Source organism: Leptopilina heterotoma, unplaced genomic scaffold (genome assembly GCF_015476425.1).
Source record: "Leptopilina heterotoma isolate Lh14 unplaced genomic scaffold, ASM1547642v1 Lhet_60, whole genome shotgun sequence".
NCBI lineage: Eukaryota > Metazoa > Arthropoda > Insecta > Hymenoptera > Figitidae > Leptopilina > Leptopilina heterotoma.
The window spans coordinates 5,762,771-5,783,728 of record NW_025111138.1 but is presented as its reverse complement, the minus strand read 5'-3'; the positions used below and the strand labels follow the sequence as shown (position 1 = coordinate 5,783,728).

Below are 20,958 nucleotides of genomic sequence, written 5' to 3'. Positions count from 1 at the left end.
TCTTTATAGGCCGGTAAGAAAGGGCATTTTTCGATAAAGAAGTGGGATAGACGCAACAGTGTGCGACGACACTAGTAAATTCCTATCTTGAGTTTTTTTCTCTTGCGGTGAGTAAAATGTACAGTATAAACTGATTTGGTTTTTAAGTACCCGGAAATTTTTTAAGCGGAATTGTGCCGCGTGGTATTTTAATTGTAATAAAAGAAAAGTGTGAGTCAATCTCAATGACAAGATGAGATCTCAGTGTTGACAAGTGCGCGATTATTAAAACATTATTGAGATAGACAATTATTTGCGCACAATGTCTTTGGTAGTGTCGAAGCCATGCCGCGAAGACGATGAATCAAGGCATGCCAGGGTTAATGATTGGAAAATTCCCCTGGCATTCAATAAATTGAGGCACACTGTATCAATTGAGGGGAGTAATTCCATGCCCCAAGGATGGAGAATGAAAGAAAGGGTGAGTGATGTAATTTTAATGATAAAAATTGCAATGGGAAAATGTAATTTTAATCGATAAATGTGTGTGTGAGTGTGACCCTGTATATCCTGGCTATCATCTTTTTACACCTTTTGCAGATGAAAACTGTAAGCGTCGCCCTGGTGCTTTGTTTAAATGTGGGCGTCGACCCTCCGGATATTGTCAAGACACAACCCTGCGCTCGTCTCGAATGCTGGATCGGTTAGCATTTTTCTTTATTTACATGGTTTTCATTGTCATCATTATGTAATAAGTTTTTTAGGTTAAGCTACTTCAGCGCACCCTGTTTTTTATTCTTATTTTTTTTGTATATATACTTTTAATTGTATTTAACATTTGTTATTAATAGTTCTCATTTTCTTCTTAAGAATAATTTCATAATCTCAGTTTTATAAAGATGGGAAATCTATATTAATATAATAATCGTTGTATTCCGGTAATTTGTTCGCAGTTTGAAGTTAGTTATTGTTTGCTTTTTTGTTTCCAACTTTTTTTATAATTTTTCTTTTTAAATATTTTCAATTTTAAGGGCATTTGAACCTTGACGACGTCACACATGCTTTGCACAAAGTGTAACGTCATCAAGGTTCAAATGCCCTTAAAATAAATTAATTTAGGTACCTAGGTATTGAAAATCATTGAATTCCTTCGAAGAATTTTATTATTCATGAAAATAATTGAATTCTAGAAAAGAATTTTAGTATAATTTTTGAAAATCTTAATTTCTTTTGAAGAAAATAAATAGAATATTCTTTTTTCTATTTATTTATATACACTTTTAATGTTATTAATTAATTTTTTTTAAATAATGGAGTTTCTTTAATAATTTTAATCGAAAATTTTGAATCTTATATGAACAATTTCTTTCAAATTTTTAAAATAATTGTGTTTAAAATAATTTTCTTAATAATTGAAATTAAACATTTAATTATTGAATTTTATTACAATTTTTGGAAACTCTTTTAATCAATTTTATTAGAGTTTTCGTAGGAAATTTAATTTTTTTGATGAATTCCATTAAGTTCATTTTTTGAAAACAACATAGTTTATTGAATAATTGAAAGTAATTGAATTAAACAAAGAATTTTACTAATAAAAAAATAATTGAATTGTTTTAAGGATTTATTCAAATTGTAGAAAATATTTGAATTTTTTTGAAAAATTTTGTAACGAATTAAGAAATAAAATTGAATTTTTGCCTGTAATTTTATTGCAAAAATAATTGAATTTTTGCAATGATTTTACTATTTAAAAAATAATTGAATTCTTTTGAAAAATTTTATTGAAATTCTATTAAAAAAATTGAATTTTTGCAAAGATTTTACTATTTAAAAAAATAATTTAATTGTTTTGAAGGATTTATTAAAATTTTAGAAACTAATTGGATTCTTTCGTATAATTTTATTACAATTTAGTTGAAAAAAATTGAATTTTTGCAAAAAATTTTATTATTTATAAAAATAATTGAATTCTTGAGAAGAATTTTAATATTAGAAAAGTAATTGAATTCTTTTGAAAAAATGTATTAGAAACTACAAAAAATTGAATTCTTTCAAGAAATTTTATTAAAATTATATTTAAAATAATTGAATTTTTGCAAAGATTTTACTATTTAAAAAAATAATTGAATTGTATCGAATGATTTATTAAAATTTTAGAAAATAATTGAATTCTTTCGTGAAATTTTATTGAAATTTAGTTGAAAATAATTGAATTTTTGCAAAAAATTTTATTTTTTATAAAAATAATTTAATTCTTTCGAAGAATGGTAGATATTATTTATGAAAATAAATGAATTTTTGCGATGAATTTTAATATTAGAAGAATAATTGAATTGTTTTGAGGATTTATTAAAATTATAGAAAATAATTAAATTCTTTTGAGAATTTTTATTAAAAATCACAAAAAAATTGAATTCTTTCAAGAAATTTTATTAAAATTACATTAAAAATAATTGAATTTTTGCAAAGATTTAACTATTTAAAAAAATAATTAAATTATTGTGAAGAAACTTGAAAAAAAAACTTGTAAATAATTGAATTCTTTCGTCAAATTTTATTAAAATTCAGTTTTGAAAATGATTGAATTCTTCCAAAGAATTCTTTCGAAGAATTTTACTATTAAAAAAATAGTTGAATTGTTTGAAAGATTTTTTAAAGTTATAGAAAATAATTGAATACTTTTGAAAAATTTTATACCGAATTAAGAAAAAAAATTGAATTCCTGCCCGTAATTTTATTGGAAATAATTTGAATTTTTGCAATGATTTTACTATTTGAAAAAATAATTGAATTGTTTCCAAAGATTTATTAAAATGTTAAATAATAATTCAATTCTTGAGAAGAATTTTATTAAAATTTTTAAAAATGTAAACAATAATAATTAATTATGTACTTAGTAAGTGAATTTTTATAATTTTGATTCTGAAATTATTCAAAAATTTACATTTAAAATTAAGAATTTTTTTAATTTGCATAATAATAATAATAAATTTAATACGACGTTCTGTGTGTAACATTTGCTAGTTAATTGAAAATTTACTCTTTAGATCCACTTTCGATGAGTCCTCAGAAGGCATTGGAAATGATTGGATCGAATTTGCAAAAGCAGTACGAACGATGGCAGCCTCGTGCGAGATATAAACAAAGTCTTGATCCAACAATAGAGGAAGTGAAAAAATTATGCACCTCTTTACGTAGAAATGCCAAAGAAGAGAGGGTTCTCTTTCATTACAATGGTCATGGAGTTCCAAAACCCACAACAAATGGAGAAATCTGGGTTTTTAACAGGGTTGGTAAACGATAGTTTAAAATAATTAGTACTGTAAATTTACAGTTTTATAAAAATTATTTACATTTCAGACCTACACTCAATACATTCCACTCTCGGTTTATGATTTACAAACGTGGATGGGTGCTCCGAGTATTTATGTATATGATTGTTCGAATGCCGGAATAATTGTTGATTCATTTTTGCAATTTGCCGAACAACACGAAAAAGAATTTGAGGTACGTTACTTAATTTTCATAAAATTTTAAATTTAGTCCGTAACTATTCTTCTCTGAGAACGGATTAAATTTAAATTTTCAAAATTTTTAACAAAATAGAACCGAGTTTAAAATTTTTATTTTTATTCTCGAAAGATGGAGAAACAAGCTGCACAACAAAATCGTAGCGCAGTTACGCCAAATGTCACACCGCCTAATTATAAAAATTGCATTCAATTAGCTGCGTGTGCTGCAAATCAGATTTTACCAATGAATCCCGATTTACCCGCGGATATTTTTACGGCTTGTCTTACAACGCCGATAAAAATTGCCCTAAGATGGTAATAAAATTTTGTGTTGAGATAAAAAAATTGAAAATTATTTTGAATATTAATTGTTTTTGTTTTTTGTTTCTAGGTTCATAGCACAAAGTACCGCGAAATTAATACCTAAAATTACTCTCGATCTTATTGAAAAGTAAGTAATTGTTACGAAGCGTTTTTAATTATTTTCTTTATACCATGAACTATTCATTAGTTCTAACAATTTTAACAATTCTTTTTTTAAACTTAGAATTCCTGGACAGTTATCTGACAGAAGGACAATGCTCGGTGAATTAAATTGGATTTTCACGGCAATTACGGATACAATAGCTTGGAATACTCTACCTCGAGGTAATTTAAATTTTCTCTTCTCTATAGTCTAAATAGAGAAACAATTTTTTCAAAAAATATCCTTTTTTCAGAATTGTTTCAGAAACTATTTAGACAAGATTTACTAGTTGCTAGCTTATTTAGGAATTTTCTATTAGCCGAAAGAATTCTGCGCTCATACGATTGTACTCCAGTTTCGTGCCCGAAATTACCGCCCACATTTCAGGTTTGTAATATTTTATTTGATGTTTTTGATTAATATTTATGAAGATATCATTTTGTTTGGATTAAAATATTTAGTAAAATTTTTTGAGTAAATGTTTTAATTGTTGGAATAAAAATATTATTCTCAAAATTTTTAATAAAGTTCTTAGAAACAAATCAAAAAAATTTAATAAAATTCTTTCAAACGATTTAATAATTTTCAACAATTTTTCGAAATTCAATTATTCTTTATATCTACTATTTTATTAAAAAAATTCCTAAAAGAATTCAATTATTTCAAAATTTTTGTTGTAAAATTCTTTGCAAGCATTCATATATATTTTCATAAATAATAAAATTTTCAAATAAATTCAATTCTTTAAAACAGTTTTTATATAAAATTTAAAAAAAATTAATTATTTAATAAAGTTTTTATAAAATTCTCCTCAAAAATTCAATTATTTTCATAAATAATAAAATTGTCACAGGAATTCAATTATTTTAAACAATTTTCATAAAATTTTTAAAAAATCAATTATTTAAAAAGATTTTTATAAAATTCTCCTCATGAATTCAATTATTTTCATAAATAATAAACTTCTTCTCAAACTTACAAAGATTTTTAAAAATTTTAATAAAATTCGTTGCAAAAATTCAATTATTTTTATAAATAATAAAACTCATCGCAGGATTTCAATTATTTTTAATACAATTTTAAATAAATTTTTCGAAAAATTTTCTTAGAAATTTTATTAAAATATTCAAAAGAATTCAATTCAAATATTTAAAAAAAATTTTTTTAAATTCGTTGCAAAAATTAAATTATTTTCAGAAATAATAAAACTCATCGCAGGATTTCAATTATTTTTAATACAATTTTAAATGAATTTCTAGAAAAATGCAATTATTCTTAGAAATTTTATTGAAATTCTTGCAAAGAATTCAATTATTTAAAAAAATTTGGATATAATTTGTTTATTAAAATTTAATAATTATTTTCAAAACATATTTAATTAAATTGCTTGAAAGAATTGAATTATTTTGAAACATTTTTATGATATTCTTCGTAACAATTAAATTATTTTCTAAAAATTTTAATAAAATTCTTCGTAGAAATTTAATTATTTTCAAAAATTTGTCGAAACTCAATTATTTTCAATATCTACTATTTCAATAAAATTTCCCAAAAGAATTCAATTATTTAAAAAGTTTTTAATCAAATTCAATTATTTTCATAAGTTATAAAAATTCTTAGAACAATTATTCAATTATTTTCAGTAGAATTCGAATAAAATGTCTTGATGGAATTTAATAATTTTTAAAAAGTTTAACGAAATTTAATGATTGAATTCACTTTTTTTTTAAATTGTGATAAACTCTTTAGAAGAATTCAATTATTTTTAATACAATTTTAATTAAATTCCTCGTACGAACTTTAATTTTCCTCGAAATAATTGAATTGTGTTTTTATCAAATTTTATTTTTTTTTATTTTTATCTACCTATTATTTTCATAAATATTAAAATTTTCACAGAAATTCAATTATTCAATTTATTTAGTTTAATTTAATTTCAATTATTTTTAATACGATTTTAAATGAATTCCTCGAAAAATGCAATTCTTCTTGAAAATTTTATTAAAATTCTTCAAAAGAAGTCTATTATTTTTAAAAAATTTGATAAAGTTCTTTATAAGAATTCAATTTGAAGAAACAGTTAATTATTCAATAAATTATTTATTTTTGTATTTAAATAATTGAATTATCGTAGAACTTTCTAATAAGAAATTCAGAATTGATTTAAAAGAGGCGATATAGTGTTAATTTTTAGAAAAAATTAAATTTTTTAAAGACTTTTAAATTTTAATTGTAGTAAAACTGTAATAATATTTAATTTTTTGTTTTGAAATAAAATAATTAATGTTTTGAATAATTTTACTTAAAAATTCCAACCATGAATGATTGAATTTTGGAAGAATTAGAATTGTGATTTTTAAAAATAGTTTAATTTTAAAAAGGCGTTACATTGAAATCGTTAAAAATATTTTGATTCCTGTAGAATAATAAAATATTCAAATATTTATTTTTAAAAAATTATTCTATTTCTGGATGTAATTCAATGTAGAAATTATGAAAAAAATTGAGTCGTCAAAATTAATTTTTCGATAGCTGCTTTTTTTACTATTTTTTTCAGTCTTAAAGCTACTTTTTTAAAATTAATTATGGGGTACGAAATGTGTTTACATATTCTTTTTTTAATTGACTTTTTTCAGCATCAAATGTGGCTAGCTTGGGATTTGGCACTCGATCTGTGTCTATCGCAGCTTCCTGGAATTTTAGAATCGAACAAACCATTTGTTCATTCACCATTTTTTGAGGATCAATTGACGGCTTTTCAAGTGTGGCTTACAATTGGATCAAAACATCGTAATCCACCTGAACAATTACCGATAGTGTTGCAAGTCTTACTAAGTCAAGTTCATAGACTAAGAGCTCTAGAACTTTTAGGGAAATTTCTTGATCTTGGCCCCTGGGCTGTTAATCTCGCCTTAAGTGTCGGCATATTTCCATATGTGCTGAAACTATTGCAGAGTAATGCCAAGGAGCTGAGACCACTTCTTGTATTTATATGGGCAAAAATACTTGCCGTTGACAATGTAAGTTTCATTAGGCGAAATTTCTGCAAAACTATCAATCAATACTTTGCTAGAAATTAAATTTATAATTATAAATGTATTCATAATTTATATTTAAATACTAAACATATATTTACATTTATAATTTATATTTTAATATTAAATTTTTTAAAACAAATTTAATATAAATATAATTTATATTTCTTAAAATAAATTCAAATTTTCTTTTTACAGACATGCCAAGCAGATTTGTTGCGTGACAATGGTCACAAATATTTCCTTTCTGTTCTTCAAGATACCTCTGTGCCTGTAAATATTTTCTCAATTTTCGTAATCGAATTTACAAAATTTTAAATTTACTTTATTTGCCATAATTTAAATTTTACAGAGTGAACATAGAACGTTAGCTGCTTTTGTACTCACTTGCATTGTGAATAATTATATGCCAGGACAGGAAGCTGCTTTGCAAGGGAGTTTAGTTTCCATTTGTCTGGAACAATTAAGTGATTCGAATCCTTTACTTAGACAGTGGTTAGCTTTGTGTCTAGGAAGGCTGTGGCATAATTACGATAAAGCTCGATGGTGCGGAGTTCGAGACATTGCACACGAGAAGCTTTACACTTTACTTCAAGACCCAATTCCAGAGGTAATTTTGTTTACTTATTTCTCTTTTGTCATTTATTTACAAACTAGTAAATATTACAGGCGCTTACGTTATTAAAATTTTTAAAAATTAGAATTAAACAACTAATATTAATAATCGTTGTATTCTGGTAATCTGTTCGCAGTTAAAAATTAGTTGATGTTTGCTGTTTTGTTTCTTAACTTTTTTAATAACTTTTCTTTTTAAATATTTTCAATTTTTAAATTAATGAATTGAAATTAAATAATTGTTGCAAAGAATTTTATCAAAAAATTTCATGTTAATAGAATTCCATCCAAGAATTTTATTATTTAAGAAAGTAATTGAATTCTCGCGAAGAATTTTATTAAAATTCTTGAAAAATTAAATTAAATTATTTTTGAAGAATTCCATTTAAGTTTTTAAAATAATCGTGTTTGTTAATAATTGAAATTAAACATTTACTTATTGAATTTTATTAAAATTTTATAAAATAATTGAATTCTTTTGAAATTTTTTTTAATGAATAAAGAAAAAAAATTTAATTCTTTCGTGGAATTTTTTTTTAAAATAATTGAATTTTTGCAAAGAATTTTACTATTTAAAATATAATTAATTAATTTCAAAAAATTTATTAAAATTTTAGAAAATTACTGAGTTTATTCGAAAAATATTATTAAAAATTGAATTGTTTCATAAAATTTTATTAAAATTGTATTTAAAATATTTGAATTTTTGTAAAGAATTTAACTATTTATAAATATTATTGAATTTTTTCGAAGAAATTATTAAAATTTTAGAAAATAATTGAATTCTATTGACATTTTTTATAACTAATTAAAAAAAATTGAATTCTTTCTTGAAATTTTACTGATAATAATTGAATTTTAGCAAAGATTTTTTAATATTAAAAAAAATAATTGAATTGTTTCGAAGGATTGATGAAAATTTTAGAAAATAATTGAATTTATTCGAAAAATATTTAAAATATTTGAAAAATTGAATTCTTTCATAAAATTTTATTAAAATTGTATTAAAAATATTTGAATTTTTGCAAAGAATTTTACTATTAATAAATATAATTGAATTTTTTCGAAGAATTTATATTAAAATTATACAAAATAATTGATTTCTTTTGAAAAATGTTATTAAAAATTTTTTAAAAATTGAATTCTTTCAAGAAATTTTATTAAAATTATATTTAAAATAATTGAATTGTTTCTAAGGGTTTATTAAAATATTAAAAAATAATTGAATTTTTTCGTGAAATTTTATTAAAATTTAGTTGAAAATAATAGAATTATGCAACAAATTTTGTTATTTATGAAAATAATTTAATTCTTCCAAAGAATGGTATTATTTATGAGAATAAAAGAATTTGTGCAAAGATTTTAATATTTAAAAAAATAATTGAATTGTTTCGAAGGATTGATTAAAATTTTTTTAAATAATTTAATTTTTTCGAAAAATATTATTAAAATTGTTTTAAAATTTGAATTCTTTCACGAAATGTTATTAAAATTGTATTACAAATAATTGAATTTTTGCAAAGAATTTTACTATTTATAAATAAAATTGAATTGTTTTGAAGGATTTATTAAAATTAAGAAAATAATTGAATTCTTTTAAAATATTTTATAACGAATTAAGAATATAATTGAAGTCTTTCGTGAACATTTCTTGAAAATAATTGACTTTTTGCAAAGATTTTAAAACAAATTAAGAAAAAAATTGAATTCTTTTGTGAAATTTTTTTGAAAATAATGGAATTTTTGCAAAGATTTTACTATTTAAAAAAATAATTGAATTGTTTCCAAGGATTTATTAAAACTTTAGAAAATAATTGTATTCGTTTGTGAAATTTTATCAGAACTTTGTTTAAAAATAATTGAATTTTTGCAAAAAAAAGTTTCTATTTATAAAAATAATTGAATTCTTCTGAAGAATGTTATTATTTATGAAAATAATTGAATTCTTGCTAAGAATTTTATCAAAATTCTTGAAATTAATAAACAAGAATAATTATTTATTAGTAATTTAGTTAATATTTGAATTTCTTTAAAGTTTGAATCTAAAATGATTCAAAAATTCAAGAAAATAAAAAATTTTGTTATTTACATAATAACAATAAATTGAGTATCACGTTTCGCGCTTTAGCGCGCGTTACATTTGCTAGTTTTTTTTAATAAACTAATAAGTGAATTGATAATAATGTTAAAATGTTTTCATTGTTGTAATTTTGCAGGTTCGCGCAGCTAGTGTTTACGCATTAGGAACATTTATTAACAGTGTAACAAAGAGAAGTGAACATGCGAATAATATTGACCAAATAATTGCAATGACGCTAATTAATACAGTAACGTATGACATGTCTCCTCTAGTCAGAAAGGTACGAAGTAATTTCCTTAATTTATTGATTAATTAATTTTACTTAATACTTACTAATTACTAATTTTAATACAATTAATAATTTTAATTACAGGAATTAGTCGTAGCTTTACAATGGATGGTATTGCATTTTGAAAATTTATTTGTCACGCTTGCCATCGCCGAAGACAATAGAGGAAAAGATCTCGTTGTTGAGACATTCTCTCCAATCAGTGGAATGAGGAGAATTAATTCAAAAGACAGATTAAAAAGTGTATTTACTCCTAATAGCGCGTCTATTGATACGCCCGATGGTTTTAATCAGGATCGAATTAAACGTGTCTCTTCTGTATCATCAATTAGCAGTCTGGGTAAGGAATTTCCTAATTTTTCAAAATTGAACAAGTTTATTTTTCAAACATCTTTCTTTAAACATTGTTGAAAAATTATCTAAAACTAATTTTCTAATTTATGAAACTTAAATCTAAATCTATTATCAACTTTGATCTTGATTAAAATAAAATTAAATCTAAATCTAATCGTAACTTTGATCCTAATTAAAATAAACTGAAAGCTCTAAATTTATAAATAAAAGAAATATGCAAATTGAATTAGTTAATTGTTAGTCAAAAAGTGCAAATTCCTATTTTTTCCTTAAAGAAGCATTTTCTTAATTTTCTGAAAAAAAAGAGTTTAATCACTTTCTAAAGTGAAAAAATGATTCTCTTGTTTCATCTTGCATGATAGGAAATAATTGGGAGTTCGTGAGGAAACCTTGCGAATCAATCGGTAATGTGTAATTTTCAATTAAATGCATGTTGTTAATTGCTTTTTTAATTTCTATTTTAGAATAAAGAATAATATTCATTCGATTATTTAAAATTTCTTTTGAAAGTATGTATAAAAAATTTTGCTTATTTAGTATTTTTAAATATTAAACAATTTTCTTCGATATTTTTAATTTCTGTAATTTCTGTAATTTTTCTTAATACTCTGGAAATTATTAAGGTCAATCATTCTTTTCTCTAGAAAAGACTATATTTGTCAAAATTGTAATTTTTCTGTTCCTGTTGGACTTTAAAGTAAATATCTAATTGCGCACGAACATTTCTTTTTTTTAATTGGTCGTAGTTAATTTTATTAAATATTTACTTTTCATTAAATTCTTTTTGTTTTAGGTCATAGTTCGTTGGGAAGTTTACCAAGTTTGGCGTACGGTGGTGTATATATGAAATTGTGGCACGGTTTGTGTGGTCTTGACAATGATCCTCATCCAGCTGTCGCTGCCATGTCACAAAAAGTCACGAATCATATTCGTGCTCAGGTAGATTAATTATTTAAAACAATGTTTATAAAATTCTTATGAAGAATTCAATTATTTTCAAAAATAACAAAATTATTCACAGGAATTCAATTCTTTTTAAACATTTTAATAAAAATTTTCGCAATAATTCAATTATTTTCATAAATAATAAAATTCTTCTCTGGAATTTAATTATTTTCGTAAATAATAAAATTTATCCCAGTATTTCAATTATTTTTAATACAATTTTACAGGAATTGCTAAAAAAATGTAATTATTTTTAAAAATTAAATTTTAATTCCTCAAAAAATCAATTATTTGAGAAAATGTTTTTTTTAATTCTTTGTCAGAATTCAATTATTTACAAAAAAATTAAAATTTTTCACAGAAATTCAATTATTTTCAAATATTTTAATATAATTGTTCGAAAGCAATCAATTATTTTAAATACAATTTTAATTAACTATTTTTGAAATAATTCAATTATTCTCTTACATTTTAATAAAATTCTTTCCAAGAATTCAATTATTTACATAAATAATTCTTCGAAAGAATTCAATTATGTTGATAAATAACAAAATTATTCCCGAAAATTTAATTATTTTTAGGCATTCTAATAAAACGCTTTTTAGGAATTCAATTATTTTCAACAAAAATTTAATAAAATGCCACACAGACATTCATTTATTATCAATAATTTTAATAGAATTCTTTGTAAAATTTAATTATTTTTAAAAACTTTCCGCAATTCAATGATTTTCAATATCTACTATTTTCATAAAATTTCCAAAGAGAATTCAATTATTTGAAAAATTTGTTATAAAAATCTTCGCAAGAATTCAATTTTTTCATGAATAATAAAAATTTCCCAAGAATTCAATTATTTAAATTAGAATTTGCATAAAATTAGTCAAAAGAAATCAATTATTTAAAAATTTTTATAAAATTCTTCGCAAGAATTAAATTATTTTTATAAATATTTGAATTTATTCATGAATAATAAAATCCATTGCAAAATCCATTTTTTTCTTCGCAAGAATTAAATTATTTTTATAAATATTTGAATTTCTTCATGAATAATAAAATTCATTGCAAAAATTCAAGTTATTAGCAGGATAAGAAAGAAGTAAATATTTTTAATGAAAATTAGGAAAAAGTCAAGAAAATAAAATATTGAATGGAATTCTTGTCAGTTTTGAAAAGTGTCTAAATCGAGTTTTTTTGGTCGTTAAGTTTAATTTTTCGATAGCTACTTTTTTACTACTTTTTTAGTTTGAAAGCTACTTTTTACTACTTTTTTAAAATTAATTATCTAGTGCGAAGTCTGTAAATGAATTCAGTTTATCGATAAATAAATTAATTAAATTCTTTTTAGGTATTTTTTTTTTTTTGTTATTTATAATTTATATAATTGGGAAAATTTTAGGTGAAAGAATCATCGAATGCGAAAGAAATGATGGAAGCTGCTAAGATATCGTCTTCATTATCTCTTCCTCCATCGCCGTCGAATAGAACAAATTATTTCAGGTAGCTAAAACTGATAAGAGTAATAATTAAATATTTAATCGACGTTAAATATTTTTTTGACAATTATATTTTTATAACTTTCTTCATTTAGCAACAGCAAAGGCGAATCACCTCCAAATGTTAATTCTGATCTCACTCGATCACGTATTCCGCCTCATGCAAATCGACCTAGAAAACCAGTGCCCAATACGGTAATATAATTTCTTTTGTTTATAAATTTTAATCCTCTTAATAGATACAATTACATTTTAATAATACAAAATTTTGTTTTTACAAAAAAGAGAAAAATAATTAAAATTAAGTTTCATTTAACTTCTCTTCTAGAGTTTTGTTGACTTTTGGAATTTAAAAATTAATCCTTTTTGATAATTTTAGATTTCGGAAGAAACCGAAGAACCACCGATAAAAAATCCATTGATAACTTCTCAATTTTTGGAATGGAGTTGCGCCCACTTTGCTCAACCTGTCAATTTGGAAAGTGAAACTGATCCTCTGTATGATGTTGAAAGCAAAGCGCATCAAGAACGAGAATGGCGGTATGTTTTGCTATTAAATTTGTTGATATAAAATTATAAACTTTATTTTTGAAAACTTTATTATTTTTATAATGAATATATAATATATGTTTTATAATATTTTATATAATAATAAATAAAATAAGTAAGAGAACAAAGATGATAAAAGTAATTGAATTATTTTACAGGTATTTACGAAATCGCAAACAACGGAATGATGCAAAGGAGGAATTTTCCAAAATAGCACACGGAAGACTTGAGTCACAAGTATTTCACGTACGAAGTCCTCAACCACCTGATCTTCTAGTTTTTCATCCCTTTGATTCACATCTGGCAGTCGCATGCAAAGATTATGTCGGGTTCGTATTATTTTTATCATTATTATTATTATTGAAAAGAGATGTAAATAATTTTTTTTAATTATTATTTTTGTTACTATTATCATCTTAAGTAATATTCTTTAATATTTCTTATTAATATTCTTTATTAAATAAAAGATGTAAATTTCTTTTTTAAAATTATTTTTATTATTAACTTGAGTAATATTTTTCTGTCTTGAAATAAAAGCTGCAAAACATTGATTGTATGGAAACTTTGATTTTAAATTTCCATAAATTATTGTTAACAGAGTTTGGGATTGGAATACGGGATCGAAATACATGTATCATCCGATGCCACCAAGTAAGGGAAGCAAAACATCACGTGTAACAGCGTTGGAATTTATAAATTCACACGACATTGCTTTATTGATGGCGGGTTCGGATGACGGTACGATTAGAATGTGGAAGAATTATTTTACCTACAATATGCTGGGACGAGAGCCAACTCTTTTGACTGCATGGCATGGATTGGCAGATGCACAATTGGCCAACAAAGGACCTCCAGGTAACGGAAAAATTTATGTACAATTCCTTTTTCTGTTTATTTTGTTCAATTTAAATCTTACTTTCATTCAACTTTATTTTATTTATTTTTAATTATTTTATTTATTCTTAATCATTTTATTTATTTTTATATGCTTATTTTATTTTTATTTTTATTTTCGTCAAATTTAATTAAGTATTTCGAAATCGAATTTAGATGATAAATAATTTCAGATTTTATTTTTTTCTGATTTTAATTCCATTTTTTTCCGGCCGACTTTATTGCAGGGGAGAAAAAATTATTTTCCCTTTTCTTTCCTCTTGAAAGTGATTTTTTATCTTATTTTTCTTAATGAGTTGGAATTTAAAAAATTATTTTAAAAAATTATTATTAACTATAAAAAGTGTTTGTCATAATTTTTATCAAAATATTGTTTTAACTACGGTAAGTAATTATTTTTCGTTTGATAATAAAAAACAGAAGTAACGTTTAAAAAGAAGTATAAAGTATTATAATTTTAATTTATTTATTTATTACTAGATTTTTGTCTTACAAATCGATTCAATTTGTTGAAGGAGAAGAAAATCTCTTTTTAGTTTGTTGAATTAATTGTAAACTCTTTAGCAGCGAAAGGTCTTATCACTAATTGGGAACAACAATCTTTAACTTTGGCTGTTACGGGCGAAGTAAAAATTGTTAGACTGTGGGATGCAAATACAGAATTGAAAAAGCAGGATATCACAACTGGTGCAGATTCTTGCGTTACGTGTATAGACACCGACAACACAGGTGAGAAAAATTAAATAAAATACAAAATTCTCATTTTTAGATTTTAAATAAATAAATAAATGTTACTATAATATTAAATAGTAATTTTATTATTATAAATTATTAAATTATTTTTATAAATAATAAAATTCTTCTCGGCAATTCAATTCTTTTCAATAAAATTTTTATGAAATTCAATTATCAAATTTTTAATTATATTTTTAATTAATAGACACGATTATTTTAAAAAGTCGAAAGAAATTCTTTTTAAAATTCAATTACTTTAAAAATTTTCAATTAAAATTATTAAAGAAACTCCATTATTTAAAAAAGCTCAAAAGAATTTAATTAGGATTTTTAAAAATTTTGATAAAAATTCTTTCCATGAATTCAATTATTTTCAGTATAAAATTTTTCGAAGGAATTTAATAATTTTCAAATATCTATATTAATAATCGTTGTATTCCGGTAATCTGTTCGCAGTTTACAGTTAGTTGTTGTTTCCTTTTTGTTTCTTAACTTTTTAAAAAATTTTTCTTTTTAAATATTTTTAATTTTAAAATTAATGTATTGAAAATCATCGAATTGTTGCAAAGAATTTTATCAAAAAATTTGATAATAATAGAATTCCTTCGAAGAATTTTATTATTTAGGAAAAAAATTGAATTCTCGTGAAGAATTTTGTAATATAATTTTTTAAAATTTTAATTAAATTCTTTTTGAAGAATTTTTGGATTTTTTTTAAATAATTGACTTTTTTTTTAAAAATTTAATTAAAAATTTTTAAAATAATTGAATTTTATGAACAATTTCTTTCAAGTTTCTAAAATTATCGTGTTTGTTAACAATTGAAATTAAACAATTAATTATTGAATTTTATTAAAATTTTAGAAAATAATTGAATTCTTTCGTAAATTTTTTGTGAAAATAATTGAATTTTCCAAAGAATTTTACGATTTTTAAGGACATTTTAACCATGATGACGTCACAGTTTTCAAACACATGTTTTGCACAAAGTGTGACGTCATAATGGTTCAAATGCCCTTAAATATAATTGAATTGTTTATAAGGATTTATTAAAAATTTTGAAAATAATTGAATTTTTTCGAAAAATATTATTAAAATTTTTTTAAATTATTTAATTCTTTCATGAAATTTTATTAAAAAGTTGTATTAAAAATAATTGAATTTTGCAAAGAATTTTACGATTTATAAATATATTTGAATTGTTTCCAAGGATTTATTAAAAATTTTGAAAATAATTGAATTTTTTCGAAAAATATTATTAAATTTTTTTTTTAAATTTAATTCTTTCATGGAATTTTATTAAAAAATTGATTTAAAATTAATTGAATTTTTGCAAAGAATTCTACAATTTATAAATAAAATTGAATTGTTTCAAAGGATGTATAAAATTTTTTTTAAAAATTAAATTCTTTCATGAAATTTTATTAAAATTGTGTTAAAAATAATTGAATTTTGCAAAGAATTTTACGATTTATAAATATATTTGAATTGTTTCCAAGGATTTATTAAAAATTTTGAAAATAATTGAATTTTTTCGAAAAATATTATTAAATTTTTTTTTTAAATTTAATTCTTTCATGGAATTTTATTAAAAAATTGATTTAAAATTAATTGAATTTTTGCAAAGAATTCTACAATTTATAAATAAAATTGAATTGTTTCAAAGGATGTATAAAATTTTTTTTAAAAATTAAATTCTTTCATGAAATTTTATTAAAATTGTGTTAAAAATAATTGAATTTTTGCAAAGAATTATACTATTTATAAATATAATTGAATTGCTTTGAAGGATTTTATTAAACAACGATTATTAATATAGATTGAACAGTAATTTTATTATTATAAATTATAAGTATTCGTATATTAATTTTTTCGAATTTTTTTTTTTTTTAAAGGAGCAATGATGGCCATTGGTTGCGGTGACGGTTCCGTAAGACTCTTCGATCGTCGACTGCCGAGTTCAGAAGCCAGAGTCATGACCTGGAGAGAGCATAATTCCTGGGTGCTAGGGACATTTTTCAGAAAAAGTAAAGGTCCTCCTCAATCACTTGTCACAGCATCTTCGTCAGGCGATGTGAGATTTTTCGATCTCAGAAAAAATTCATCAATTAAGACAATTCCAGTTGCACAAAATATTACAACTTTTGCTGTTCACGATGCCGCTGACATTTTCGCCAAGTAAGTGAACAAAATTTCCCTTATATTTTGTACTATTATTATTTTTTTTATTATTATTATTACATATTTAAATTCGTGAAAACGAGAGAATACTAAAATTTTATATAAATGCCTTTTTAGTGGCGCAGCAAATCAATGCATTAATATTTACAACTTATCTGGTCAGCATTTAAATTCAATCAAGTTCCACGAGGGCTTTATGGGTACACGAATTGTTTCCGTCAATTGTTTAAAATTCCATCCACATCGCGTTATTCTCGCTACGGGTTGCGCTGATAACAATTCGATAACCGTGTACGCCTCCGAACCACGAAGATGACTATCGGAAATAGAAATTATATAGAATTACGCAATTTGCTAATACAACCGTTTATCTTCACAGGTATCGACTCAACTGTTGTCATTAGGATTTCGATGAAAGGAAAAAAAAATTGATTATTACAAAAAACAAATTAAATTCTTTTTTTTCCATAGAATTCTTTTTAAAGAATTTTCTTTTCTTTGGATTAAAAGATTTATTTCGATTTTTTTGTAAAAATCCTTGACTAGAATCTCGAAAAACAAAATATCAGTATAATATTCGTATTTTTTAATTAATTAGGAAATTCTTAAAAAATTAAGAATTTGTTTTTACTTTAAAGAAAGCTTGAAGGATTTTCATTGAAAATAAATGTTTTCCTGGTTGTTTATAATACTGTTCAAAGTATTTAAATTCAATTTTAATTGAATTGTGCAAAAATTAAATTTTGGAATTATTTTCTATATATTAATAAAATATAATTCCGTTATTATAGTATTGAGTATAGTTGTGAAAAACTATATACGGTTTATTGAGTTGTGCCTGTGAAGAGAAAAATTTGTTATTGCACAAAGCTTTGCGCTTTTATAAATCGCGTCAATCAAAAATAAAAAAAAAACAAAAGAACGATCTTTTTTTAGGTCGATGTGATATTTTACATGCACTGCATTATCGAATAATAATTATTATTACTGTGTAAAAAAAACAATTTGACAAAAAAAGAATATGTGCGTGTTCAATGCGTATTTGTGAAACGTTATTCATTGTTTGTGTACGTATGTAAATTATATAATCGAAAAGTGTAAATAACTGCAAACAAATGCGTCATAAATATTAAATTGGTTAATTTTCTATATGATAATCATCATGGTGCGCCTTGATCCAATGATCAATGTGTTAATTCTTGTAAATTGTTGATGATTCTCATGAGATTAGTAACCAATTGAAAAAAAATAATTCGTCTTGTGATATACGAATCAAGTGAAAAAAAAAATTCACAGTAAAAGCGCTTTCAACATTCATAATGCTTCAATATTTCAAATAAATTTGTTTATTTCAATAAACAAAAAGAAAGAGATACAAAATGTTTAGCATTTAAAAAAGAGAATTTTTATATTTTACTGACTTGATAAATTTCAAATGATTTAAAAAATCATTTCTTTTTCGAGAAAATATTTAACGACCGCACTATAATTTGACTTATTTTTGTGAAGAAAAAAAAATTTTTTGAAGCGCTTTTAACTTGACTAAGGAATTATCCTTTCTTAATTGTATAAAAAATAAAAAGAAAAGAGGATTCGTAATTGGAATGCTTTCGGCAAAATTATTTTTCTGAGACAGTTACAAGTTCTGTGATAATTAATGATTTAAATTATATATCGAATACATAGTTTTGTAACTTTTCTATAATTATTCTTTTGCAAATATATGTATAAAAAAAAATCTATATAAATATATAGCTGGAAGCACGCCAATAGATATTTAGAATTAAAATAAAAAATTGACATTAGAATTTAGAGTTTGCTTAAGCTTAGGATGTTTCATACTCGCATACATATAATATGTATAAACAAACATTTATTGTAGATAGTTATACAGGGATTATTTATAGATTAATAAAAAAAAGTGACGAAGTTGCATAATATGTATTTTTTTCGGCAAAATATCAAGTAGAAAACTATGAATTTTTGAAAATGTAGAATTCCATAGGATGTTATTGTGTAGAATGTACAGAAAACACTTTTTTTTATATAAAGTGTTATTTCAATTTAAACAATAAGCGTTAATTATTCATTAAAAATTCAAAGTACACAATCCGTAAGGGATATCTGTAGAGGGACACGATATTCCACGTCACACTGTACCGCCTTTGTACATAGTTGCCTAAAAAAAAAATAATAAAAAATAAGTACAATCATGTTACATAGTTGTATGAAAATTTTGATAGAAATTCAAGTAAGGAAAATATATTCGATAAATAGGGAGATATTACGATTATGATAATTCGACGATTATTAACTAAAAAGAGAGTAAACTGAGTCGAGGGTAAACAAGAACGAAAATAAACTTAAGAGAGAGTAAACTTTGACGAGAGTAAACTAAAACGAAAGCAAACTAAAATGAAAGCAAATTAGAGCAGAAGCAAATTAAAATAAACAGAGCTGACACAGGTCAGGGAAATCAGGGAAAAGTCAGAGAATTTTATCAAAAATACTAGAAAAATATCCAATTTCTAAAATTCATAAGAAAATTATAAATTCTGTTGTCCAGCAGCCTTTAAAAATATTGTAAAGATTTAATTTAATTTTAAATTTCTTTCAATTTTTAACAATAATATGGAACTTTACAGATTTGCAATTGAATTTATTTTAAATAATTTAATTCTTGAAAAACTAGCGAAAAATAAATAATGTATAAATTTGAGATTAATTTTACTAAAAAATTCAAAAATTTTTATTTTCAAATATCAACTTGAATTTTTGAATAATTTTAGATTAAAAATTTTAAAAAATTCATTTATTAACTGTTTAATTATTATTTTCAAAAATTAAAAATAAAACTTTTCGAAAAAAAAAATTCAATAATTTTCATTAATAATAAATTTTTTAGCAGGAATTCAATTATTTTCAAAAATATCAATAAAATTATTCGCATAATTCAATAATTTTTATAAATAATAAAATTCTACTGAGGAATTCGATTATTTTTAAAACTTTTAATAAATTTCTTCGCAAAAATTCAATAATTTAAAAAAAATAAAATAAATTTGCAAATAATTCAATTATTTATTATAATTATAGTTTTCAACATTATTTTTCGTAGAAATTCAATTATTTTCAAAAGTTTTAATAAAATTCTTCGTAGGAATTCAATTTTACTAAAACTCCTCAAAAAATTCAATTATTTACATAAATAATAAAATTCTTCTAAAGAATTCAATTATTTTCAAAAATTTGAATAAAATTCTTCGCAAAATTCATTAATTGTCATAATTAATAAATTTCTTTGCATAAATTCAAAAATTTACAGTAATAATAAATTTCTTCGTAATAATTTAATAATTTGCAAAAATAACAAATTTTTTAGAAGGAATTCAATTATTTTCAATTCAATTTTACTAAAATTTCTCGAAATAATTTAATTATTTTCAATACAACTTTAATTGAATTCCTTATAAAAGAATTGATTAATTTTTACAAAATGTCCAAAAAATTCTTCATAAATAATTATTTTCTAACATTTTAATAAAATTCTGTGCAAAAATTTAATTACATATTTCTAATTCAAAATTACAAAAAGTTTCAAAAATTCCAAAAAACGATTAATATAAAAATTGTTTTAAAATGTTATCTTTTAAAATAGAAAAATTTTTATTTATGTGAACTTTTTTTTCTTGAAATAAATAATTGAATTCCTAAGTAACTTTTTAAAAAATTATTAAAAACATTAAAAATAATTGAATAAGAGAAGAATTTTAGTCGAAAATTCTAGTAAATAATTGAATTAAAATCTTGGAAATAATTTTGAAA

General features: G+C 22.4%; 1 protein-coding gene across 3 annotated transcripts; it reads left to right on the top strand.

Moving 5' to 3' along the window:
• The first annotated feature begins 58 nt into the window (after nucleotides 1–58).
• On the top strand, nucleotides 59–19,351 carry LOC122509296 (regulatory-associated protein of mTOR). 3 transcript variants are annotated; one of them, XM_043623247.1, is made up of 23 exons: nucleotides 59–460; nucleotides 580–682; nucleotides 3,030–3,271; nucleotides 3,343–3,489; nucleotides 3,625–3,809; nucleotides 3,886–3,945; nucleotides 4,042–4,142; nucleotides 4,214–4,347; nucleotides 6,597–6,980; nucleotides 7,194–7,268; nucleotides 7,348–7,605; nucleotides 9,827–9,970; nucleotides 10,064–10,319; nucleotides 10,696–10,737; nucleotides 11,127–11,272; nucleotides 12,678–12,778; nucleotides 12,870–12,969; nucleotides 13,154–13,314; nucleotides 13,482–13,652; nucleotides 13,922–14,178; nucleotides 14,785–14,946; nucleotides 16,848–17,130; nucleotides 17,251–19,351. In XM_043623247.1, exons 1-23 carry the CDS (start codon nucleotides 302–304, stop codon nucleotides 17,447–17,449), a joined length of 3,870 nt encoding a protein of 1,289 aa, XP_043479182.1. In that variant the 5' UTR covers nucleotides 59–301; the 3' UTR covers nucleotides 17,450–19,351. The 3 variants fall into 3 exon arrangements, with proteins under 3 accessions (XP_043479182.1, XP_043479181.1, XP_043479183.1); XM_043623246.1 differs by having other exon boundaries at nucleotides 60–460; nucleotides 14,782–14,946; XM_043623248.1 differs by lacking the exon at nucleotides 10,696–10,737 and having other exon boundaries at nucleotides 62–460; nucleotides 14,782–14,946.
• Nucleotides 19,352–20,958: the final 1,607 nt, after the last annotated feature.

What these genes read in the sequence shown, in the direction of transcription:
- LOC122509296 (XM_043623246.1), top strand. Translation starts at nt 302, where the DNA reads ATGTCTTTGGTAGTGTCGAAGCCATGCCGCGAAGACGATGAATCAAGG. An exon ending in ATAAAAATTGCCCTAAGATG is followed by an intron (nt 3,810 to 3,885) that starts GTAATAAAATTT and finishes TTTTGTTTCTAG; the next exon opens with GTTCATAGCACAAAGTACCG. An exon ending in GGCCAACAAAGGACCTCCAG is followed by an intron (nt 14,179 to 14,781) that starts GTAACGGAAAAA and finishes TAAACTCTTTAG; the next exon opens with CAGCGAAAGGTCTTATCACT.